At 37.5% G+C, this 27,117-nt stretch overlaps 2 protein-coding genes across 7 annotated transcripts in view; one reads left to right on the top strand and one right to left on the bottom strand.

Moving 5' to 3' along the window:
- PHYHIPL (phytanoyl-CoA 2-hydroxylase interacting protein like) overlaps positions 1–2,460 on the top strand; it is a 90,659-nt gene extending 88,199 nt beyond the window's left edge. The window contains exon 5 of the mRNA XM_064594666.1: positions 671–2,460. Coding sequence (XP_064450736.1) covers positions 671–1,205 — 535 coding nt within the window. The 3' untranslated portion in view covers positions 1,206–2,460. The remainder of the gene's footprint in view (positions 1–670) is intronic.
- FAM13C (family with sequence similarity 13 member C) overlaps positions 2,247–27,117 on the bottom strand; it is a 153,092-nt gene continuing 128,221 nt past the window's right edge. For 3 of the 6 annotated variants that reach the window (XM_045877885.3, XM_045877879.3, XM_045877881.3), the window contains 8 exons: positions 25,625–25,835; positions 24,377–24,515; positions 19,142–19,223; positions 17,463–17,674; positions 10,106–10,201; positions 8,411–8,610; positions 6,836–6,937; positions 2,247–3,334 (listed from right to left, as the gene is read on the bottom strand). In XM_045877885.3, coding sequence (XP_045733841.1) covers positions 3,211–3,334; positions 6,836–6,937; positions 8,411–8,610; positions 10,106–10,201; positions 17,463–17,674; positions 19,142–19,223; positions 24,377–24,515; positions 25,625–25,835 — 1,166 coding nt within the window. In that variant the 3' untranslated portion in view covers positions 2,247–3,210. The remainder of the gene's footprint in view (positions 3,335–6,835; positions 6,938–8,410; positions 8,611–10,105; positions 10,202–17,462; positions 17,675–19,141; positions 19,224–24,376; positions 24,516–25,624; positions 25,836–27,117) is intronic. The other 3 variants (XM_045877884.3, XM_045877880.3, XM_045877883.3) reach the window with 1 other exon arrangement.

Genomic DNA, 27,117 nt, shown 5'->3' on the forward strand with positions numbered 1-27,117 from the left:
TTCCTCCTCCCCTAGATCTGATGGTGCCTTACATAAGTAGAACTGAAATGGAAGGGACCAAGGGACAAAGATGAACCAAATGATAGAGTCCCATCCCACAATGGAAGGCAAGAAGGATGGAGAATAGATCGGGGGTGATGGTAAAGGGAGAATAACCAGCTCTGATGTAAGAAAAACGCAGGAAAGGGGACCTGATTAGTAAACTGTATTTAGGGAAAAAAAAACACAAAATAAAACAAGACTCTTTTGTGCCAATATATATACGTGGACAGCACTCATATTAGGACTAAATTCTGGCATACTTTAAAGAAACATTCAATATATTTAACCAATAGTGTTAGTCCAGTTTTCTCTTCAAAGAGCCACTTCTGAAACCCAGTAGGCATATAATGGTTGTGATTTCAGTTGTAAGATTTCTAATTCCAGTTTGGTTTTTCTGGCCAGGAAATTTATTATGTAAAGACCTCCAAGGTTTGTAGCAGAACATCCTTACATTAAAAGACATAAAAGTAAAAGGTAAAAAAAGGTAAAGGTAAAAAAAGGTTAAAAAAAAAAAGATATAAAAGGATGAGCATTCAGACTTTTGGGCTTATCACCAGTCAAATCTACATATAAATCAATAGCTTTACTACTATTATACCAAGAAGTGACCATGTCTTTTCTCTTGCAGAGAACATCATGGGAATGCTATGCAACCATCTGTCAAGGATAACAGTGGTAGCCATGGCTCTCCTATCAGTGGTAAATTAGAAGGCATCTTCTTCAGCTGCAGCACTGAGTTCAATACTGGGAAGCCACCCCAGGATTCACCTTATGGAAGATACAGGTTTGAGATTGTAGCAGAAAAACTTTTTAACCCCAATACTAACTTATATTTTGGGGACTTCTACTGTATGTACACTGCTTATCATTATGTGATTCTTGTTATTGCCCCTGTGGGATCACCAGGAGATGAATTTTGTAAGCAGCGCCTTCCTCAGCTAAATTCCAAGGATAATAAATTTTTGACCTGCACAGAAGAAGATGGGGTGCTGGTTTACCACCATGCCCAGGATGTCATTTTAGAAGTCATTTATACTGACCCTGTGGATCTTTCTCTGGGCACTGTAGCAGAAATCACTGGTCATCAGCTCATGAGTTTGTCTACTGCAAATGCAAAGAAAGATCCCAGCTGCAAAACCTGTAATATCAGTGTTGGACGTTAATGCCCACTTTTCTTATTCTTACCCAGTCCCTTTTCTTCCCCTAAGAACACCGATCCTCTGTTGTCCATTTTCATCACCAGTTGTTTTCCACTGAAGCATGCACATGCCGCTATCACCAAAAGCAAATTGCCATTTTTCAAATTTCATCCAGAGCCGTTTTAGTGTTTCCTTTCCCTGCCCTTCCCATTACTTTCAGTGATGAAAGTTCTCCTCTGACACTTTATTGCCTAGATGCTGCAATGTTTTTATTTTTCCTTTATGCCAAACATAACAAAACAATTATATAAACTGCTTTAGCAAAATACAAAATAACGGCTTATAAATGGTGTTTAAATATGCATTCATTTTAATCTACTGAACAAATATTGGGATAACTCCAAACCGCATGAAAGGGTGTAATTGCAGCATGAGTTAAATCTTGAAGCCTAGAATTGTCAGCACTTCCAACTTGTTGTTTGACAGTGTTATTTATGTTATTTATATTAGCTAACAGGAAACAACTATTGTGTTTCAACATAATAAATATAATAGAAAAATATTTTATTTGTATTGTTGTATAAAATATTTACAATCATATAGAATATATAGAGTTACATTTTAATAGCAATTGTATACATGTCATGAAACCATTTCCCTTATCAAAGATGTAGTTTGTAAACTTCAAATAGTTGTGTATCTGTCCTGTTACAAGTAGATGACTTCAATTAAACAAATTTATGAAGGACATCATTCTGATTCATAAAAGTTATAAAATATCAGGTAAATACAGAGAAAACAATAAGTCTCTGAAATACTCTGCTTCTGAAAGTCAATATTCTTCCCATCCAAACTATATGAAAATGTGAATTTGTTCAACATCATGCTTAAACATTACAGAAAACAGACATACAAACATGGTTGGTACAAGAGAAAATGTCGACCTTTTACTTATTCTTACAAAGGCAAAAATAATAAATGTGTGTTTTAGTACAAAATAACACAAAACTATATGCACTAAAGTTGATGAAGCAAATAAAATTCTGGCTTCTTTTCCAAGGTGTCCCAACAATTTCAAACCTTTCATTTTGTACAGAATGAAGAGTACCTACAACTCATGAGAATGCTTGTGACTTTACAAAGTATACATAGACCTTGGAACATTAAGAAAAATGCATATTCCCAATTGAAAAATAGTTATATACTCTTATAGTAAACAAAAAGTTTAGCAATCATAACTATGGTCACATTAGATTATATACTGCAGACCACAGATCTATCCAAAATACCTATTTTCAAATTTTAATACAATATTTTATTTTAATATAAACATCTGTCCATTTTAGACAAAGATAATTCACAAAGTACATGCTATAAGAATGAACTTTGGTAACCAGAAATGTAAAATTTCAAATAACAGATAAAATAATGTGCTATTTTTATATAGAAATAAAAAATTAGCAGTGACACATTCTAGTATGCTTTACTGAATAGCCTAGCAGACTTAAGGGACAAGGTAGATTTTTTTTGTCACTTAAAAATACTATTAGAACTTTCAAATAAATTACATTCTTACTAGCTGTATTCCTTTCCACATAAAAAGAAGAGTTTCTTTTCCTCCTCTTAATTGATTTTTTAAAAATCATGCTCTTTTCCATACACTAACATAAGCAGTTTCTGGACACTAAATAGACTTTCCCTAATAAGTGGCCCACTGAACAAGTATTATTTAGATTTGATAAAATATTAAGATATTTTTTGAAATAATTATACTGACTGTGCATTTTCTGCTTGGCATGGAGGAGACTGAATTTTTTTTTCCAATTATACTGTTAGCGGTTATATTTTCCCCCATTTAAATCCTCCTTCCTCATTGATGGTTACTCTTGCCATCCCTTCTTAAAAACAGCTAATACTACCACTAAAGTGCTTCAATTTTCAATATGTCAAAACTACCTAGCAAGAATGGCAAAGGAAAATAAACTTGACCTTATCTTGGTTGAAAGTGAGCACAAACATTTCCTGAACCTCAGATTGTTTTGGCCACATCTTGCTTGCTGATGAGGACCTCTAATAGTCTCAGTTTGGCTTTTATGTGCTTGTATTCATAGTACTCATCTGCCATTGGTATCCTGTCTTCCTTTTGTGGACTTCTGCAAAACAGAAAATACTGTCTTTTAGCTCATAATAAATCAAGTCATTAAAAATCCTTTTATAATGTTTACATGAGAAAGTACAGAGTAGAAGTTTCCACTTGGTTCTTGCATCATGTCTTTTTTACCTTCCCTTCCACCTTCACTCAATCCCTCCTCCATGTGTCATTAGGTTTTTGTATAATAGTACACTTTGAGAACTTGAATGTCATGGGTGTTTTGCAAATATATGGTCCACTGCATAGACAGACAACAATGGAGCAAGTAAAAAGGAAAAAAAGTCCAAAAACCAGAACTCTCAAGGCATTCTTAGTCTAGTCATTCTCCCATTACTCATACCACAGTTCATGCATATGAAGAATGTTCAGCCCTTACAATGAGAGTTGTTAAAAATTCAACCTAAAAACCACATAAGTTAAGTGAAATAATTTATATAAATTTATGGCGATAGGGGAAAAAAGCTCAATGGTTACCTTATAAACATGAAATACTTCCAAGTTTTCTTTTAATTATAATACCTATCTCTGCTAATGTGTAGTAGAATCAGTGAGATGTTCATGGATTGAATTTATATGAGTCTGAATTGCAATGGTTCTCTTTGCACACTAATTCTAAGGCTAGACATCTAACAATGCATATTTTATACATACTCATTCTAACTATTATATGTTCTTGCCGTTTACTTTGAAGAATGTTTGGGTAACATCTGGAGTTAAAACCATTTCCTTTCCGCAAAAATATGTGGCCAGGATATGCTATCTAAAGGGAAGTAATTGCTTCAGGATCTTAGAAGGCTCTTGTCTCCTTGGTTGATAAGATTACCTATTGCTTTTAGAACATTTTCATTCATGACTTTGAAATACAAGGAGTGGAAAACAGATGAAACACCACAGTTTATACTGAATATAAACATAAATACTCTCTAATATTAGTGTGGCTGAATGTAGGTAAATAGAAAGCATCTAATGTTTTACCTATACTCCCTTCTATTTTCCCAGTACTGATAAAAGATCTATCTCTCACAAATTTAAAAAAAGCATGAATCTATAAAGATTTCCTAAGAATGGAGTTATCTACTTGTGATGCACCACTATACACTTCCCTGGAATTTAAAGTACAGAACTCAGAACAGTACACAAATCTGTAGATAGGGTTTCTCTTAAATATTGTCTAAGTTATTTAATAGAATTCCTTTGCCTCCATTCTGTATTATGGACCAAACTTTTAACTGGGCCTCTAAATACCACCTTAATTTATATAAACATATCTAAGTGAAGAAATGGTCTAATTTATCAGGAAACACTAGTAACCCTAACCCATCATGCAACTTTTCCCTGGTCCTACAGACTCTGTTTTGGTTAATAAAGAAGAGTGTATTGGCCAGAGGCGCCTGGGTGGCTCAGCTGGTTAAGTGACTGCCTTTGGCTCAGGTCATGATCCCGGAGTCCTGGGATTGAGTCCCACATCGGGCTCCTGTCTCAGCGGGGAACCTGCTTCTCCCTCTGACCCTTTCCACTCTCATGCTGTTTCTCTCTCGCTCGCTCTCTAATAAATAAATAAATAAAATCTCTTAAAAAAAAAAAGTGTATTGGCCAGAATGAAAAATTTTGCTAAGTATTTCCTGAAGCAGTTTTCCCATTATGTAAAACATGCTAATGTGCTTGGCTTATAACTGTTCAGTTCCTGGCTTATAACTGGTACAGTTCCTGGCTTATAACTGTTAATGTCATATCTACATGATTATTCCTCTTGCTTGGCAAATATTACCAAGAACATTTACAGTAACTTAAAAATTTTAGTAATCCATTTGCATGGTTATTTTACCTTCTGGGCAGGATTAGGCCTTCCTAAGAAAATTTCTTAGGATAACAAGATTAAGATCCATATTTCCTAACCATTCAACCCTTTGATTTTAGTTGTGATATACCACCACTTTGGCATTTAGTTTAAGTATATTACCACAAGAGGGCATACAACCTCAGTCAAATACAGGCATATCTGAAGTAGGGTTGAGACTCAAAGGTACAGTAGAATACTATACATAGGACATCACTAACTTCCCTGTACATCAAAAGGTATGCCAAATACCACTGGAGCTCCATTAGGCAGGACTACTAGCACACCGGGGTGGTCTCAAACTCTCTGGACTCCTGGGTACATACAGATTTAAAAAATGTAAATGTAAAAGCTGTATGGAAATTCTATAAAGGGAAAAAATGGAAATGGAAAAAGAAAACAAGAAATTATGTTTTATATTCTAAATTTAACATCCACAAAACAATTTTCACTAGATTAGTTAACATCAACAGAAGGTAAATAACTTGGACTTGTAGCAGTCAACTGGAAAAGGAAGATTCCAGGTAGAAAACAAAGTGGGTTACATCTGTATTTGCTGAACACAAAACATTTCTGACTTAATAGGTCAAATCCTATTGTACAGCTCTGGAGGACTGCAATGGAAAAGCTGCTAAGAGGTGAGTAGACCAAGCTTTCAAGGTGCTTTAGAAAATAGTCCCTGTCCATCAGGTAGACCCTTAGTCTGCTGAAATGAAAGCAATTCAGGAAGGGCAGATACGTAGATGGAGAGGAATACTGAGGGGCCAGTGTATCAGTGACTCCCACCTCTGCCACCTTAATAACTTTGTGACTTTGGGAAAGTCACAAGACAGACAGAACAACTATAGCTTCCCAAAGTATTCCAGGAAGTCCAATCATTTCATCTTTACATCTTACAACCATGGAAACAGGCTCCAGATAGCTAAATGATTTGTCTCTTTCTCCTCTGGAAGTAGATCAATAATCTTGAATCTTATGATTTTATTATATATATAATAACATCAAATAGATTATATACATATACACATATATAATTACATACATGTAAAAATACATATATAAATTATACATATAAAAATTATATATACATTGACAATACACCAAAATTTAGAGGAAACTAATGGAATGCCTAATGAGACTTAGGTTGACAAAAATAGACAAAGAGAGGACATAGCTAAACATTTATGTTAGGGATAGAAAGAATAGCTATGAACATCTGACTTGAAAATAAATAAGGGCAGATCCTTAAGTTTAAAAGATACATTTAAAACAAAAGAAGAATTATTTAATAAAATAGGAAATAACTTGTGAAAGTAAGTAACCCAGAACAAAGAAGTTATATGGGTTGAAAAATCAAATAGATTTTTTAAAGGTTTAGATAAATTCAATAGTTATCAAGAGATTTATTATGCAAAGTTAGGGATTTTGGGATTTCATCCTTTATTTCTTAAAGCCTGATGTCATACTTGATAGCTACAGCCTCCCATAAACATACCTAATAATGGCACTATTAGAATGTTGCATTAGACAGATTTTGAGTCTAAGTCACTGTGGAAATTATTTACATCTTATATAAAGTCCCTGTTCCTGCCAAAAACTGCAGTTCATTCTTAACAAGAGTTCCCCAGGAAATACTAACTTAAAAAAATCTCTGCCCACACTTACCTTCCCGTTTGTTTAAAAAACTGTTCTTCAAAGTCTCTTAAGGCTTTCCGAAGTCTCTTCTTGTCAGCCCTAGTTTCTCGGAGATGGTCAAGAAGTACAGGCCTATATCAAGCAAAAATATATTTGCCATTACTGAGCTCTGGCATAATTGAGACATCATAAGATTTATCTATTCAGCAAATCATATTATGATACAGAAGGATTCTTCCTAAAAGAGTATCTTTTGAATAAATATAGTGCATGTAGAGCCTGATCACAGGGAAGCACATAAGCAGAGGATGAAAACAATGTCATAAGAGAACAGACAGACAGAAGGCAAGCCAGTGGAATCCATTATAAAATATGGTGAGGGTAATGACCATATGAATGGATAAGGGAGACAGAGACATTTTGAAAGAACATTCATCAGTACTTGGTGATAGACTAGAACTAAGAGGCACAAGAGGAAGAGAGTTTAAAGAAAATTCTACACTTAATGTAGAGTATGGGGAAAATGGCAAAACCCCTTGGGAATGAAACAGACCTTATTCAAAATAAAGCTAGAATTACACTGCAAATTCTACTCACTTCATTCTACTAAGCTAAGAGAAAAGTCATGCACTTTTAGAGCAGGAATTTTTATCTAGGAAACTTGTGCATGGTTTCAGAATTTTGAACTCCCTGTTTTTATTGACATTTTCTTAAAAAAAAATCCCAACACCCCCCAAAAGTTAATAACAGCTGCTTAATAATAACCAACCAACAATAAATAAATGAAAGAAAGGAAAGCGAGGGAAAGAAGGAGGGAAAAAGAGAGGAAGATTGATTTTCTGCTTCCAAACAGGTTACTTCTCAGAGCTGAAACTGAGGTACCAGCTGATTCTACAAGCACACTAAAATCCTAATTTACAACTTAGTCCTTAGTCCCACCTCGTATATTTTTGGGGATTCCACCCCTATCTTGGGATATACATTCACCACACTATAGTAATACATGTTAAAGGAAATCTCATAATCTGGCCTGTAATATACAAACCAAAGAAGGTCAAATGATCAAGAGGAATGCCACCTACTGAATAATGATAATGATAACAATAATGATAATATTAATGAAAATACAAATAGCTCCTGAGGGGCCATTAGGAGCCTAAGGGCAGCTCATTTACTTATGGCCAAGGGGATCCCCAGGCTGGAGAAACCATCTTATCTAAAGGAGTAGATGGACTAGGATAAAGGCCCTGACAAATACTGACCTACATGGGATCCCAACTCCTTTTGGTCCAGCATATTCAAAAGCCAGCTGTGCTTCACACACTGCCAAAAATTAGACTGATGCCAGACCCTGCTGAAAAGATGTGCGGCTGTAGGAAATTAGCATTTATGGCACCTTTAGGACCTTACTGGGAGTGTTGGTTCCTCATGACTTTGTCTTCTCAATTCTCCAGTCAAGAGAACAACCAGATTATGCTTTTAGGCAACTGGTGGTTCACATTTTTAAGAGAATCTAATAGCTCTTGAGAATTTTGTATGCACATATAAGGTATCCCAGACAAAAAGGAGTTGAAAAGAGACTCCATACTCAGGATTCACACTCACATTGTAGCCTCATGTAAATTGGACATGGATAGGGCTGGTTGTTTGATTTCTTTTTTTTCATCTGGCAGCAGAACCCTAACAGGCTCAGTCTCATTAGAGAAGGTGAGGTGGTCGCCGACAGGAAGGTGAGATGCTGGATCTGGCAAAGAAAGTTGTTGGCTTCCCTGTGGACAGTCTTCATCAGAGTCCTCTTCCTCCTGCTTATCATAAGCAGAGTTAAATAAAGTCACAAAATGCTAAGTGCCTCTTGAAGCAAAAACAGGAAGAGGAACCGTAAATAGACACCATGAAAAGAGTAGGTGACCCCTGTGTCTACTGAAAAACCAGAAGGAAGCAACCAAGAGGAACTCTTCCTCAGTTGCATCAAAAATCTTGCAGAAGTTAATGAGCAAAGAGGCACCCTTGCTGTGCTAAATGCTCAGCAAGTTCATCTCTGCTGGGCCAAAGAAGGCACAGAATCCAAGATATGGTCCAATCTGGGCTGCACTGCCTACTAGTTCCTCCCTTTCACCCAGACCTTCTGGGCCCCCAGCTTCATAACAGTTACATGGGTTAGAAAGAGAGGAACTTCAGATACCTTTGTCATCCAGAAATACCCCAAATCAGGTCCTGGGGTGGACCACATTCAGATACAGAGGATATTGAGAAAATTGACAAATTCAGGGATGAGCTCTAGGAAGGCCAAAGCAAAATGGAGTTATTCCTTAACGTGTTCTGCTAATGCTTATCACAACCCAAAGATTTTCTTGCAAGGAAATCTGAAAATCATAATCCATTTTAAATCATGCTTCCTTAATGGAAAAATTTTAGAGATTATGATTCACTATTGCATTTGTCTTTAAAATTATGAAAGTATAAATGTAGTCAAGTATACTTAAATGTATATTTGTTAATATTTATTTCTTTTTATATTGGTATCTTGAACAAGTGACTGAATATTAATGGAGTAGGATTTGTGGTGCTTTTCAAGTTCTGTATTCCCATAAGTCATTCTTTATTAAAAATAGTCTAACTCAATTTCAGTAGCCATATTTTCTATCGAAATAAATCTTGTATCTTACATAGTGATGGTCAAATGGTACCAAAAACAAATGTTGCATTATGTCAAGGAACATGTAGTCAGTTTTCTTATTCAAGAAGAAAAATTAACAAAGAGAATAGAAAGCCTCTGTTTGGTCTAGCTGTGTTGTAAATTAGATAATGCCAAATTGAAATTCATCATTTGTTCAAGAAATGAAAGCAAATTGGGATGCCTGGGTGGCTCAGTCAGTTAAGCATCTGCCTTTGACTTGGGTCATGATTCCAGGGTCCTGAGATCGAGTCCCATCTTGGGCTCCTTGCTCAGCGGGGACGCTTCTCCCTCTACCTGCCGCTCCCCCTGCTTGTGCTCTCTCTCTCTGACAAATAAATAAATCTTAAAAAAAAAAATTCTTTTTGAAAGCAAATGTTAAAACTGGCTTCAAAAATACAATTGCTATAAATTCCTCTTTCATAGTAATTTTAATTATCAGCCACTGTTAAGTAAATATTAGGCTTAATGGAGACCACATTTCTACTTTTTGAATAACAACTGGCCTCGTTAGCAGTATATACTGCCAAGAAGGCTTATTTATAACTGTCACAGTGCTGCCTCCCTACCTAAACTATACCAAGCACAAGTAAAGGTTTCTAGTAAAAGCAAGCATCCTAACTTACAATTGTTGGAATAAGGGAAGGTGTTGACAAGATTTGCTTGATAATCCTGTATCGGTCATAAAGAGGCTTTATGAGGTTCTTGTCTTGCTTAGCTACCTGAAAAACATGAAATTAATTATTGTTCCTTTCTTAGATGAGAATGAAAACATGTCAGTATTTTTTAACAGGCAGAAAAAAAAAACAGTTTTGAAGTCTCAAAATAGGAGATTAATAATTCTATAATACAACAGTAATTAGAAAAAGAGAAGACATTTATAAGATACTATTTAAAGCACATGTCAATTTTCTTCTAGGAAAAGTTTCTTAAAGGATAGGTCCAAGTTTAGAAAGATGTTTAAAGCTTTCTGAAGGAATCCAAAATATGTAAATGGTAAGAAGCCTGTTATTTATAAAAAACCCATATGTGATTGAGACCTATCAATTTTTCTTCTGAAACATGTATTTTATCTGGATTTTCATGATTACATTCACAAATACCAACCTTGCTTAGGGCTTCATCACAACAAGCTTCGAGTATATACTAGCTTACTGGCTAGCTCTGATATAAACTATTTTGGATACAACAATTAACTTATTTGAATCCTCAATTTCTTACCTGTACAACAAGGAGGTTGGAATTACAAAGTTCCTTCCAACTAAAAAATTTCATAACCTCTTGGTCCAAGAATGTATTCTCCTACCTCTCTGCTGTATGACCCATCCCGAAGCACTATTTTTAACAGGTCACATTGTGCATAAAAATTTTAATAGCTTCCTATTTATCTATCAGTCTCCTACCTGTCTACCTCACCATCACCTTTCCATCCAAAGTGACCAAACCTCTGCTTGCCTTGGTTTTGCTCCTGGCTGTGTATCCTACATTAATTTGCTACATATTTTCTACATACAATTTCCCTTTCACTCTGGTCAGATGGTTCTCACTCAGCAGGTAGCAAGAAGGGATGGGAGAAATAACACATAGCATAATCACCCAGGTATCTTTTGTCAAAATACAAATACTCAAATGTGCTATCTGCTTATCTGCCTTCCAGATCCATTTGCTGGAAAGAAAAGAACATGGCTTAAGTATGTGTATTTTTTAAATTTCCTAGTTATCCACATGCTACTCTACCCCTACCCAGTTGAGAACTATTCTGGCCCATATTTATCTCCCTTTACTCTGAACTTCTCTGTCTTATTATCTGGGCCTTCACTATTTTCTGTGTTTCAGTTTAGTCTGCCCAAATGAATTAGGAGTTTTTTGAGAACAAAGATTATATCATATATTTTTTAAAATTTTCACAGTACCCAACACATCCCCTTCCCTGCTATAAATTTATCAACCCAGGTTTATAAACAAAGGTACCCTAATTTTTAACAATCTTCATATAATTCCACAGGCTATAACCTAAGGCTCCTTCATTTTCAGTAGAAAGAAAGGCTTTCTATAGAAGCCTTTTAAATATTATTGGTTAAGTAACCCCAAGAACCTTTCATTTACTGGCCCAATCATTCCTTAAATATTTTCTTAGTCATGATACATCTTACCATAAAAAACAAAACAAAACAAAAAACAAACAAAAAAACCCTTTCATAAGGAAAAAAATCTCAATCCAAGTTCAGAAAACATTAACATAGTGTTTTTATTCAGTGTCTCATTGGGGCTTATATTCCATAGAAAGCACTTCAGAAAATGATGCATTTAACTGTTATTAGCATCTCTCTATGGCAGTTTGATTTTTGTAATTTTATTTTTAGTATATTCTCTGGATTCCAGAAAAGCTAAATTTAGTCCTAAAAGAAAGAGTGACTAAAAAGCAAGTTAGAATGATGAATACTATTATAGAAAAGTATCTTCCAGAGATGCCAGATGAAAATCAGTGTCCATGTACAATGTATGCACTCATCTTCCACTCTGATGAGTCCCTGATTTTACTCTTAGAATCATTATCAAAGCAATCCCCAAAGAGAGACATGAGGGTTCAATGGCTGTAAATACAAAATGGTGTCAAAACTAATTCTATAAGTGTTCGTCCTCAAATAGGAAGACAGGCTGCCTGAATAAGAAGGGTTAGTGATCAGACTATGTGCCAGGAGCTGTCTTCCACTCACAGACCTATAGAGAGAAGCTATGGAAGACCTGCAAGGTCAATCTTCATGAAGGAAGATGAGTCAAGAGATAGGCTCTGCTTGAGTAGCTCAAATCTAAGGGGCAGACATACATTTGACTTAGCTATTCCTCAGTCATTTTCCGCTAAGAATCAGACAATTGCCCCTCTGTATTCAATGACTGTTTCTGAAATGCATCCTCCCGGCCTAGTTCGGCATATTGGTGGCTGTCCGTGGTATGTCAGATGTATCTAACTTTTGATTTTTGTTATGTGAATGGAGGAAACAAAGACAGTGTTGAGTAACCTGAAATAGCCAGAGAGAGATATCCAGAGCATGAATGGACTGTCAGATTTAAAGATAAATAAAGGAGATAAATCCCACAAAAATACTTAGCCTAACTTCCTTCTCCTCCATTTTTTATGGCATCAGAAAGAGTGGAACAAAAAAGAGGTTGAACAAAAGGGGACTGTGCACAGAACAGTTTGATATGATTTGTTGACAGCTTGACAACTTTGCCATAAAAAAATTCCTAAGACCCCTACCTAGTAGTTTATTTGAATCATCAACCTAATAGGTTATTTGGAATAGTAGCTCCCAAACAAGCTGGCAAGACAGAACTGCTGCTGAGTAGACAGGCTAAGTGTATTTCTTTCTGAGCCTTGGTCAGAAACTTGTTTGGGAAAAAACTGCCATAGCTTCCATGCTTTTACCATCATGCTTGTTTTCCTTTCTCCCCATGGCATTAGTCCCATGCATTCCCTCACAATAAACCATAGAAACTTATTTTAAAAATCATTTGAATTAGCTCCATAATCAAGATCTCTCCTAAAGAGGGAAGGAGTAATGGGAATCAATTACTCTAGCTTAGAGAGTCAAGTGTTGTCAAGCTGTTCCTATGTCTGAGTCTCCCCAGCATCTCACCAAGTGAGACAGTATATATGGAACAAGTCTGACTTTTGAACAAGTCAAACGATGTGAAAAATCAGTAATGAACATAATCATACAAAGCAACTGCTGAAGAGAATGGCTTGGTCAATATAAAAGATTTCTAAGGGGATTGCAGATTAGTATTAGCCTTGAAACCAGAGGACATGAGTTCAGATAATCAGTTTTAAAGCTGACCTATTTTTAACATGGAAAATTATGTAAGGTCTGAACCACAGATTTTTAATATAGAGAATATATTGTTATATTAATATATTGTTTTAATAAGTTAGCATATGTAAATGTCCCTGACAAAGAGTCAGGTGTACTAAATGTTATTTAAGCTACAAACTAAATCGATTTCAGGTTACTATCAATGTTGTACATTACTAAAAAAGGAATACCACGGTGCTATTAAATAAATTTTAAGAATAAAAAAATGTGAATCTATTTCTTTATACAAAAAGCTATCCAGAATATACAAAGTGAAAAAAAGGATAATTATATAATGTGTTATTTTTAGTTTTAAAAGGGGACAAATTAAGAATATATATTGATACTTTCTTGTATATGCTTTATAGAAACTCAAAAAGTACACATAACACATTAGTAACAATACTTACCTGCTTGGGAATGGGAAGCCTCAGAGCTAGAAGCTGGCAGATTGGGTGACAAAGTCTTTTTAATGTGTAGCCTTTCACATTTTTTTGAACTATATGAGATAATATTATCTATTAAGAAAATTATTTTTATTTTTTAAAAGGAGAAGTAGGCAAAAGAACTTGATGGGATCTTCCTTTTGATGCCCTTTACCTCTAAGTTTCCTTCTCTTCAATGTATAACAACCACTATATTTTCACTATATATACAATTTATAACAATCACTATATTTTCATTTGATTTTAAAAAATAATTTTTTTTTAAAATCTGCTTTCTTCCTCAAAGATGCTGCAGTTAGTGAAGGCCCAGAAGTAACTGCCATTATCATCTAGTTAGTAATTTGTGCCGTGCCCCTAACACCACCTACAGTTCTCAGAAAGGGCAATAAAATGGGTATAATGTGCCAGCACCAATTTGGGATTTTCAAAAGAAAAGGACATAAATAGGCACCACAGTCAGACCCAGGGGATGATTCATTCACTTCCAAGGGCTCAGTGGATACCCTGTGACCCAGAAGTGATTACCTCCAAAAATCATCCATTAATAGAAGAGGAGGAAAATTACTCTATAGCAGTATCTGAATTGACAAGGCAAAGCTGCAGGATTTATCAGCTTTAGTATGAGCTCTGACCAAGTACCAAATGTAAAAATTTTACAAAATTTTCTCTCTAGAAAAAAAAAATTCTTCATCTCAGAAGTTTTAGTATTTAATGTATTTTCAGCAGTAAAGCAAGAACCCCAGATAAAAACCATCTTTCAATTTGAGTTTAAAGAAATGGGACCTTTTCAGATAATCTCAAACGCTAACAAGCTCACTGAGAAGCGAGGAATAACATAGCTACTGTGGAAATTTGCAAACCTCCCTTGGCTTCTGCTGTGATTTGGGGACTCTCCTGTAGGAACCACCTGATGGTTGACTAGCCACTTTATGGTCTGCTATATTCAACTTCCCCAGGAACAATACTACAGCTTTAGATATTGAGAGCTACATGTTCTATTACAGATGCTTTCTATTTAAAGGGCCTACCTTTAGCCTACTGCAGAGATATCTGAAGGGGCTACTGACATTTATTAAACAGTTCAACAGATACTTCATTTAAAATAATAGAAATAAATTGCCATTTAAGCAAAGATAACTTACAAAGAACTCAAATACGCTTCTCTGATCTTTAGATTCTCCTGTGCATGCATGTGCCTATATTTGACTTAGATGCCTCCGTAGGGTGGCCAATCATCTGCATTTTCCCAGGATGAAAGCATCTGAAATTTTCAGCATCCAGGAAAATCCAAGGAAACCAGGGATGGTTTGTCACACTATTGCTCAAAGATCTTAAAATAAACATGTTCAAAACAGACCTCTTAAGTTTTCAGTCCCATACCCAATCTGTTCCTCCTGTAGTATTCCCCATCTCAGTAAATGGACCCATCACCATCTTGGATTCTTCCTTCCCTTCACTCCCTACTGTCCAGTGATTCATCATATCCTTTGATTCTTCATCCAAAATATACTTTGAATAGGTCTATATCTTTCCATCTCTAAGGCTATCATGCTAGTCCAAACCACCCATTTCATCTTCCCCTTTCCATTCTTTCCCCCTATCATTTATTCTTCACACAGCAATCAGAAAGATCTTTTCGATATAAATCACACCATGTCACTTTCCTGTTTTCAACAACTCAACAGCTTTCCCATACTTTCTACTCCCCTAAAAGGTACTGTGTCAGGGCCCCCAGTCTATCTTTCTGACTTCATCTCATGCCATCCTGTGCTCTAGCCCTCAGACCCAAGAATTCCAAGTATGTGCAAGCTCTTCCTTCAAGGTCTTCATTTGCAGTTCCATCTGCCTAAAATGCTTTTTGCTGCTTTCTTGGCCTGCAAATTCTTAATGAAGAATTTAATATGTCATCTATTGTCCTTCCTAATCACCCTATATAAAGTAGAAACCATACCCATTATCTGTTTAATTCTTTGCACACTATTTATCAAAATCTTTAATAATTTTATTTATTGAACTGTTTGTTATTGTATCCCAATTCCCAGAAGAACATGAGCTCTGTGAGGGCAGCAACCCCCAAAGCTTCTCTATCATATTATATCCATGATGTATCATATTTCACAACACATAATAGGCATTTGAATATCTTTGCAAATGAATGATTGTGCACCAGTCACCAGGCATCTTTCCTTACTGTCACAATAATTATATGAGTAGGTATTGTCTGCATTTTATAGATGTTGAAGTTGAATCTCAGAGAATTAGTTCACTTGCTAAGTGTACATAGCTAGAAAGTAGCTTGTTGAAGCACTGAGTCCTGATCTAAGTCTACTATACCAATCCTAACTCATCCCTCACTGCACTAATCAAGTAGAACATAGAATTAGGACTTGGGTGTTGACCAAGCTTCTTTTATAGATGTGGCTAAGGTAACTAGAAAATACAAGAAAGACCATCAGAAGCCCTGAAAGATAGAAAACCACAGATGTGTCTGTGTGTGTGTGTGTGTGTGTGTGTGTTACCCACTTATCCACTGGCTATCACAAAAATCTAGAATCTTTGGTGGGAGGCCAAGTAGATGATAACCTATTCACTTTTCACAACACATAATTGATTATTTTTAAGTCTAAACATATTTTGTTTAAAAAAGGCCCATTTCTGCTTGTAGGTCACAAATCTCCATGTAAAGGAGAAGTCCAGGGGCATATGGTAAGCCTTTTGGTATTTGATATATGTTGCCACCTTATGATTGAGACTAGATAATGTGCAATAAAACAGGTAAAGGCAGCATTCTCTTCAAGAATACTTGATTTCAAACTTAAATATGTTAGTTTATTAAGTCTCTGTCCATTCACTCAGCAAACTTTTATTCAATACCATGTACAGACACTGTAGGATCATGAGCTACAAACAACTCTTCTACTCAAGAGGTCTAAAGTATAAAATAAGAGACAGAAAATGTCATACAGCATAATTAGAGCTATGATAGGGGAGCTACAACTCTTATTCAAGAAATTAAAGGCAACCATACCACTTTTAGAGTTGAGACAGAAAGGACTACAAGGAAGGTTCCCTGGCATAAGTGAAATGTAAGCATAGATGTGCAGGATGAGGAGGAATTAGCCAGGTAAATATTAATTGATTTCATTATCTTCTTTGTAAAATATGATAAATATTTTCTTCAAGCTCTAGGCTCATGTATCCAAATGTCTAATTGACAACTCTACCTGAATGTCTCACAGAGATTTCAAAACTAAGATGTCTAAAGAATTCAGTTTTAAACGTCTTATCACCTAACACTCTTGTCCTTACTATGTATACATCATCCCAGCTTCATTATTTTTTTAATAAAACATGGTAAAATGGGATTGTGATACTAATCTTGGGTTAATTCGCTCACTTATTGGGGGAACTGGGTGAGAAAGAGATATGATACACCTAATATCTTTGTCATTTGCTTCCCACCAACATGTAATACTGTAACTTCCAGAATAACATCATGGAATTAAGTGGCAACACCCATAGGTCACGGCCAATAACTTACTAAGAACTTACCTGACTGAAATTTCAGAGCCAGTCTCCTAAAGATGTTTTTGTGGTGCCAAGTGCTCCTATAAATTGGTAAAAACCATAATCTCACTGACACTGTATTGTGTGTTGGGGCCTATGAGGATATGGTGAGGTACCTTAGAATCCTCCTGAGCAGGAAGCTGCTCTCTCTTCTCCTTCAGGCATGTTAACACAGCATCTGGAGTCTCCTCTCCAGAGGAGCATGGCTCAGGACCCACAGCTTCTGGCTTCCCATTCTCTCTGGGGACTGCGGGTTGCTCACAGGACAGGTTTCTAGGTGGGCCTTTGGGAACACTCCCTTGTTCTTCTGAGAGCTTCAGCTTTAGTTCTAAGAGAAATGCCATGAGTTACCATGAACAAGGAGGACTCACTGGGCTTAAAAGTAGAGAGCCTTTCAGAAATTCCCACAACGGATGTGAAATCAGTGGAATTGGATGGTGTTGCTGACGGCTTTCCACAGGGCAAGGGCAGCCTCAGTAACCAGAACCAACAGCATAAACTCCCAATCAGATGTAGAAACAAATGGCTCTAGAGGCTGGAATCTCATGGAAATGGAGTAACTCATGTGTAGGAGTAACTCAGTGGTTTAAATTTCAGAGGATGAACTCTAGACGAAGACCAGTCGTACTGCCCCAAAGATTTTACCCGTTACCCACCATAACACCTGAAATTCTACACTCAAAGGTTCATTTTCTTGAGTTTGGAAGTTTTGTGCCATTAAGAGTCCCTGTAATAATAATGCAAGCAATTGTAACAAATAAATGCAAGCACTTGTAAGGCATTACACATGTAGACATCTGAGGAAATACAGGAGGAATGGGAATGCCAGCCCCAACTTGACAGATGTCACAATTTTGTCTGATGTTATCTTTTAAAATCCAGGAATCACCATTATTTCAATGTGGTTTTATATAAGCCTACATAATTAAAAATTTAAAAAAAGCCACCTGGGACATGTCAGGGAATTACATTTCAGAATATGCTAAGGGGCTGATAATGTCCATGTGGCCATTTGTATTGATTTCTCAATTACACAGCTCATTTTGTTTGATGTTTGTTTTTTAGTTAGATTCTGGTATGGTGTTTAAACACTGCATATTTTATAAACCTGCTACATCATTACAGTTTAATACCATGAATTAATATTCCCTTCCAGTTCCTTATCGCCACCCTTTTAGAAATTTGGAAAAAAATTCCCCCATCTCTAAAGAGGTATCAAAATAAGTACGTGGAGAGAGGAAGAAAATAAATTTTTATTGGTAAATACCATAGTACTTTTAAACGGATTTTAGAGTTAATCAATACTCACATTAATCATGTCCAGAGAAACACAGAAAGAAGAACACTGGATTAGGAGGTAGGAGAAATGAGTTTTACACCTAGCTCACTACCTCTCAGATATGTAACTTGTCCCTATCTCTGGACATAAATGTCCTCATCTGTGCAATGGGGGATGCAGAGTAAATGATTGCTCAGGTCTTTTTCTAATATCCAAGAATCCAGTAACCCAGGGAAGTTAATACTCCACATGTTGAAATGCTCCTGGCACTGAAGTGAATCATTCCACTTCAGAGTCTGTAGTTCCTCAGTCTCTTTATAAGGAGATATTAGATGGGGCCAAACAATGAAGGGGACCCAGGACCCTTTATTTCAAAATAGAGCCTCCAATCTAGGTGAGAGACAAGGTTAAAGAGGGCACAGGTGGAAAAGAATAAAAAAAAAAGTGCCTCGGAGCACATTATCAATATTTTAACTGCTTCCTTTCTGGAAAAAGAGACCCTTGGCTGGCCCTTACCTTTGAGTTGTTTACGACCTTTAGCCAAATCATTCATCCATTTCAGGACTTCAGGATTAGAAGTCTTGTCACCATGTGAAGGCTACAAGAGAGGGGAAAGTGTGGGTGGGAGGAAGGGAGGAAAAGAAAAAGAAAAAAGGAAAAAATTTTTAAACAGCCAAGACACACAAAGGTAGTTAGAGACATATAAACCTGGGAGAGAAATTCAGGTGTGACAACTCCAGTTGATAGAGTTCCTTCTGAAAAACAGAGCAAACATTCTTGACCTCCTCCACATTTTCATCCTTGCCATGGGCATTGTTTCCAAACATGCCTAGTCACTCAGTACTTTTCACATAGCCCTAACCATGCCAGTCCCCTGCAGTCTAATCCTCAGTCACCCTGTGGGCCACCCACACCCCAGAGTTCGTTGCCAGGCCGTTCTTCATATCAGTGTGGTTGACTGCACTAATATAAACCAGTGCTTATTCCCTCACCTGTGCTCACGCGCATGGTTTATGACCACAACCTGTCTGGGTTATACTGACAAACTGGAAGATTTAGGTCCTATCAGTCATTTCCACAAACCTGAATAAAGGAGACCCCAGGATCTCTGAAACCTGACAACAGTCTGAGGAGTCAGTATTTCAGGGGGGTACCCAGATTTCTAATCATCTCACTGTTTATAGACTCAATATCCTACTGGGCTAGCATTAAAGTAAAACTTAATCATATATGTGTGGCCTTGGGAAAATTACTAAGCCTCAGTTTCATCTACCAGATGAGGATTATAACAGCATCACCCTCACAGGGTTGCTGGAAGGGGCAAATTAGTTGATGTACATAAAACAGTGAAAGCAGTTACTGGCATATGCTATACACTATAGGTGTGTTAACTAGAACCACAAATGTTATTATTATTACTGGCAGTGGTGATAGTAGAGTGTTACTACCAGACTTTCACAGGAATTCTGGATATGTCTTCACCAACAAACATATATGTAGGGGTATGTACGTCTTACCAAGTAGTTAATAGAACTTGGATGTGGCAATAAGAATGTATTTTTTTATTCTGGGAGGACATGACTCTGTTAAAACAAATCATTCACTTTGATTTCTGGATTTCTCCTCAGAGCATAAAAGTAGATTCTTTACAGAAAAGAGAAACAAGGAAAGAAGGATGGCCAAACATACTTAGCCTCCACCCCCATAGGTCAGTAAGATCTTTCTTAAATAAATCAAGGCCACCCTGTTAACGTCAATGCAGGCTCAAGAAGATTAATGGCTACTCTGAATTGAGTATATATAAGGACTACTATATAGGAATGTTCAGGATGCCCTGATCATAATTATAATATCGCCAGAAATGTGTACATTGATAGTGGCTAAGTCTAGGGGCTCTGCCATAGGTTTTTTAAGGATCCACGAAGTCTGTGTAACATCAGCAAGTTGTTGGTGAGAGAAAGGCATCAAGAGAGAAATGTGTTCCTCCTAGATTCAAAGGGAAAAAAACATGGTCATCAAATGTACGTGGGATTATGGGCACCTGGGTGGCTCAGTTGGTTGGGCATCTGACTCTTGATTTTGGCTCAGGTCATGATCTCATGGTCCTGAGACTGAGCCCAGCATGGGGCTCCACACTCAGCGTGGGAATCTCTCTCTCCCTCTGTCTCTGCCCCTCCCCCTCTGGCACACACACACACACACACACACACACACACACACACTGTCTCTCTCTCTCTAATTAAAAAAAAAGGTACACGGAATTAAATGTTAATTGTGAAACATAAGGCATGGTTCTGTCACTTCTAGTATGATGTAAAAACCATACTTTTAAAATCAAGATGGAAAAAGAAGATTGAAGGAAAACAACAGTGGGTTTTTCCAAGGGGAGCTCAGATGGTTTCCATGAGCGAAGCCCTGGTTTCAGTACCATGGACAGTGACATAAGGACACACCTCCAAAACCGCTTAGCCTGGTCCTACCCATGATGTGCTAGAATGAAGCACTGTGCCACTTCCCTGTTATATAGTTTAGTGTGCTGGTTTCGGGTAACAGTCTGGTTATATGGACAGCCAATATTTTACATTTGGTTTCTCAAAATCCTCACAGAATTCTCCACTCTGATCTGAAAACACATCTTGTTCATCTGGAACACATCTTTTTCACTAGATATGCTCTATACAGTTATCATCTTTTTAAATAATGTTAAGAACAAGAACAAAAACCTAAGACCCTACACCAAGGACCACCAAAGAAATCAGCTTTCACTACCGCAAATAGGACTTAGGAAAATTTCAAGGCTGATTTTTTTCTGACAAAATATTTTAAAGCCTGAAATCATTTTCTGAAATGAATTTTTTATTTCCCTACGCCTGGGGGAGCTTTCAAAAGAGGTTAAATCAAGCTCACAAGGATGGCAGTTTTCAAATCACATGGAAAGTTTTCATGTACAAACTGTGGAGATTCAAGCCTTCTAACTTCTAAACTGAAATATTCCAGTTTAATAGACCCCAAGGGGATAAAACCCAGAAATTAGACTCATAAAGTAACAAGTCCAAAGTCACAAAGTTCCTAACTAGCTGTATTTTGTCCAATGCAATTAAAACGGGACCCCCAAGGCACATGACTGAGGATATCACTGGACCAGATTTGTGGTCTGTCAAAGACAGTTCAAAAGACACTTTAGAAAGAATTCTGTATTAGGAATGAAAAGACCTGAGTTGTCTTGGTTATGTCAATTCTTCACTGTGTCATCCTGGGGAAGTCATTTCCCTTCTCTGAGTCTCAGTTCCTTCAGTGGTCAAATGAGAAATAAGACTGACTGATTCCTTCTAATTTTAATATTCTCTAATTTCGCAAATAGTGGACATCTGGCTGAAACAGCCTTTTCTAACTCCATAAGTGTAACGATGGTTAAGTGTAAAATTAATTGTAGGGAATAAACACGGTTTGGGATAGGAATGTAAAATGGTCACATTCAACAGAGGGAAAGATACATGTTGTACTAGGGCATCAGACTAGCACAGAGGCCCAGGAGGAGCTCAGACTGAAACACTAGCTGTGGGTGCTATTAATTCCACAATCAGCCTGCCAGGAAGCAAATCCTTACACATTAATTAAGTCCATTAATTAATGGACCATTAACATGTCAAACCTCTAACCAGAGCCTGGCGCCCTGGCAGGAAGGGCGAGGGGAAGCCCCGTTCCCTAAGACATGGAAGGTTCTGGTTACACCAGAGACTTTTATACACACTGAGGCAGTGGTGACCATGAGGCTCTCCTCTACTGCTCCCAAATTCATCCATCTGTGTTTGTGAATGTTTAAGTGTGTTGTGTGGGCATGTGTCTGCACTAGCCTGAAAACTTCTCTAGACAAGGGCAGGAGGTACCAGAAGAAAATCCTTTCCAAAATAGGCAGTCTGTTGGGGGGCTATTATAGTCGAGAGTAGTAATCCAGGGTCTGTGGCTGTAGGGAGGAAATCAGTAAAGAATTAATGTGTACCATTTTTCTTCATTTTTGGGCAAGGCAGAGGCAGTCGTGGGATAGCCTGGTCAAATATCAGTCAAATAGATTAAAAAGTTAGTAATACCTAGGACCACTTACTTCCTTTGTGCCAAATTCTATAGTAAGCATTATATATGCACTCCCTCATATAATACTCACAAACTTAAGAAATTGCTACTAACATAAACTTCACTATGCAGATGGATAAACTGAGACTCAGAAAGATAAAGTAACAAGTTCGAAGTCACAAAGTTCCTAACTAACTGTGCCAGATTCAAATTCAGATCAGCCTGCTTCAAGGATGGCCAGGTAACAAGTATTAACAGGCCCTGGGAATGGAGCCCCTAGTTGTTACTCTACTGTTTCCAGTGTGAGGATATGACAGATCCAAAAACATTCCAGCAGCAAACAGAGAAAATTAGCTTCTCTCAAGATATCTAGAACTTTCACAAATGAGGACACTAACAAATTTTACTTCTATTCCTCCATTACGAAACCTACTCATCTTTCATCTACCACCCCCAGTCTGAGCTGATAGAACACAACTGCCTAAGGCAAGTTACAAGTCTTTTCTGGGCCTCAGTTTCCTTATCTGTAAAATAAAGGCCTCTACTTGTTATGTGTAGAGTGCCTTCCTGCTCTCAAGAAGTAAAAGACAGTAAGCAGCTGTCACTGCCTGACTTTGAGGAAGAAAAGAACCTTCAACACCCTCACTAAGGTGACAACCTCACTAAGGTTGTCTCGAAGGGCAGTCTGATTTTTTTTTTCTATTGTGCAAAGCCAAAAAAAAAAAAAAAAATCACTCCTTATACCCCTCTTTTATTGGATATGAAGCCACTGTGGGAAATAGGAAGAATGGGAGAGTGGAATATCACCCACTCTTGCCTCCCACCCTGGATCTTATCCCACTCACAGGGATGTGCCGATTGCCTCTGTACCACGTGCTTAGTGAGCCTTTAAATATTTCAAGATGTATGAGACATTATTTCCTGTTCTCTTTTATTCTGATAACAAGCTGTCTGGGCCCTCTGCCAAAGACCCAATATCTTTGTGCAATTCTACATGAATATGATTTTTGTCTATGCCATGGTCACCCTTAAGGAAAATAAATAGAACTAGCATTGGCCATAAGGACACTTACCTCTCTATTGTTTCTCATGTAATAAAAGAAAAGGTGGTTCATTACAACACTGCAGCACCAGCATGAAGACCGGTGTCTGACAGGAAAGGATGGACTGGGGTTTGTTGTTCTGAGTGACCTGAGCAGATGTCACTTGATAGGTCCTCATCTATCAACCAGAGGTACTCTTATGTCAAAGAAGATTCTCTCTCTCCCTCATTCTGTTCTCAGTTAGAGATTCTGACCTTTGGGTCCTTAATACGTTCTTACAAAACTGCAAATAGTAAAGTGTTAAAAAAATAAGATCATAATTCAAAAGCTTTCCAAATATCAGTCCTAGAAAAATTAGTAATAATAGTGTTCCTCAGGGGAAAAAAAAGAGTATCAATATCGTATCAGTTTGGAAAGAAGAGTTATAATCCATTATTAGGAAATATGTGATCAGGGTCAAATTACAGCCTGTGAGAATAGGACAGATCCAGGAAGGGAATTCAATTCATGATGGGTCCTGGGTTGACAAATGGAAACAGCTGTTCCCTGGCACAGAGTGGTAACCAAAAAGGAAGGACAGGAAAGCCCACATACTTCTGACACAATCCACTCTTATGTCAAACCACAGGGCCCTTACCCGGTATTTCTTTTCTTGTTCGAATTTTTCTTCAAATTTCCGAATTTTTCGCTTGAGACTCTGGATGTGCTTAGTGAGCTGGGTAATGGTCTGTGGCTCCTTGCCATCACCACAGCTGCACCGTGAAGAACTTCGGGGCCTGTAACAATTGTAGGGAGGGACAGAATCATCAAAACCCATGGTCTTCCCATAAACATTGCTGCTGGTCTATAAACCAAGCTTCCTGGATTAGGGCAGTCTGTTATTTGATGAGTCTACCATGGTGGCATCTGCTTATTATTAGAGACCACCAATCACAGAATTCCATTATGGGAAAATGCCATCAGGGACTTCAGTATATAAATGTCAGAATATTAGTCCAGGAAAATGCATTTCCTAAAGCTTGGAGGAGGCCAATTTAAGACCAAAAAGAGACATCCTGCTGTGGTGTCATCCCTGACAGGTTGCATGAGACCCACCTAATAACATTTTAAGAAGATATACTGACACAACAGAGCCTTTGAAAATCTGATAAGAGGAATGGACCCCCCCCCTTGGAAAATTCATTCACCCTCTCACATGGCACATACTTTATAATAGCAAGAATCCACTAACTCCCTCAAGTCCATCAACAGACAGCCTGTGGGCTCAGGTTTGGATAAATTCATTAATGACCACAGAAGTTACCAAGGAGAAACTAGGGATTCCCTGCACATGTTTTCAGTCAAGGAATACTCATTTTAGCTATGCATCAAAATTATTTGTAGAATTAAAAAAGAAGTGCACAGTTCCACACTTTTTTTTGGTGGGGGTGGTGGGGGGGTGGTGAAGGGCAGCCATTGTAAGCTACCATTTTTCTAGAATCTAAGAAATCGAGGTGTACAACTCCCAAGCACTGCCACAAGCCATCCTTTGAGGCCACTGTGGGCATAGAGAGAATATTAAGCTCGCCAAGAAGGATATTCCTGATATCTGCATATATATATATATATCCTTACTTAGGACTCTTCTCATTTCACCAGAAACATTCAAACATGCAAGCCCTGGGGTATCCTGCATTCCCTGACCATTTCCTCCTGAGACAGCAAGATCTAACACAGCATTCCCAACTAGAAAGTACAGACTGTTGCCATGCATTGCTCAGGTCTCACAGTTGCATTTGGTAAGCATGTTTGCACTATTTTAGACCTATACTTCATTGTAGGTTATGAATGTAGTACTGGAAAAACTGTATGAAATGAAGATAATAACAAAACAATGTTTTCTTACATCATAAACTGCTGAGTGCTGGGTGGAGAAGGGGCTGATTCAGGGTCTAAGTTGAATCTCTGGCTTTGGCTGAAGATGGAGCATCGTGGTGACAGCAGTGGGTTGTCACCATCAGTGATGTGACAGAGCAGCCTGCTAGTCCCAACAGACTGGAGGTCTTCTGGTGCACTGTCTGCTTCATTCTGCCCGTCTTTGTGGACTGGTGCAGGGTCTGGGGAAACAAGATAAATCATCAAGACCTAGAAGTGACAGAGGCCTTGAGACTGTCATGTTCCTAAGTAAAGATCATAAACATTCATTATAATGTCCTGCCTCTTTGTCATTTCTTCCTTCTGGGGATATGAAAAGCTTTCAAACTACTGTCATATTTGTTCTCGGAGAACCTGGGCAGAAAATATTAAAGCCGCCACCACCACCACCAAAAATGGAAACACAAATTATTTTGGTATGAATTATAAAATCAGCCTAGCCCCAAATTACAAAAACCCTCTATTTCATATTATTTGCATATGTTAAAGGGTGTATTACAAAATGTTACAGTGAAAAGGGAAACAATAAATGGAGCTGAAGCAAAAGAGGACAGACTATGAGGAAGAAAAGAGACAACAGGAATGCCAGGAAGGCAGGAGAGTGAAGGACCCAGGGAGGTAGGGAGGGGAGGCCATGGAGAGAAAATCGTTCAGCAGCGATTAAAAATGATGGAGAACTCTGCTTATCAACATGGAATGATGTTCAGAATATACTAAATGAAAACCACAGATTTCAAAACAGTAATGATTCCATTTTACGTAAAAAGCATACATTTTTGTGTCCAAATAAATGTACCAAAAGATCAAAGAAGCTACTTAGAAAGTACAACACGTGGAAGAAAAAGCCTTGAGTTGTCCTGAGTATTTGCTGGGCAAAACTGAGGAGTTTTGGCTGCTTCTTCACTAGGAATGATTCTGTTTATTTTTCAAAATTTTATGTAGCATTTTATTTTTGACAAAACAAGACAAAATAAAACAAAATAAAACAAAACAAAACAAAACAAAGCAAACCAAGAACAAAACCTGCTCCAAACCCTTTCCCCAGCTAGGATGCTAGGTCTGTGCCTGAATTCTCTGATCATTCCCCCTCTAAATGAGCTCATTACCTTCCTACCCCAGGGTCAGTCCAGAAGGTGAGCACACCTGTGCTATGGAGGCGAGAGCAGGGAAGCGAGGAACATCAGGACATGGAGTCAGAGTGGCCAGGATGAGAATCTCTACATCATGGGGCTCTAGACAGCTATTCAAGCAGCAGCCAAAACTCCTCAATTTTGCCCAGCAAATACTCAGGACAACTCAAGGCTTTTTCGTACTCCTACCCCAAATAAAGAAAAAAACAAATGTTTTCTGGGTGAATACCCTGAAAACCCTGCAATCCACTTTTCCAAAATAAACATTTATCAAAATTTGGTACCGGATGACTCTTAATCAGGTTTAAAATGGCTCATGTTCCCCAGAGCTTGA

This window comes from Mirounga angustirostris, unplaced genomic scaffold (genome assembly GCF_029215605.1).
Source record: "Mirounga angustirostris isolate CCGP_5_RB_7025 unplaced genomic scaffold, mMirAng1.0.hap1 SCAF_6, whole genome shotgun sequence".
NCBI classification, from domain to species: domain Eukaryota; kingdom Metazoa; phylum Chordata; class Mammalia; order Carnivora; family Phocidae; genus Mirounga; species Mirounga angustirostris.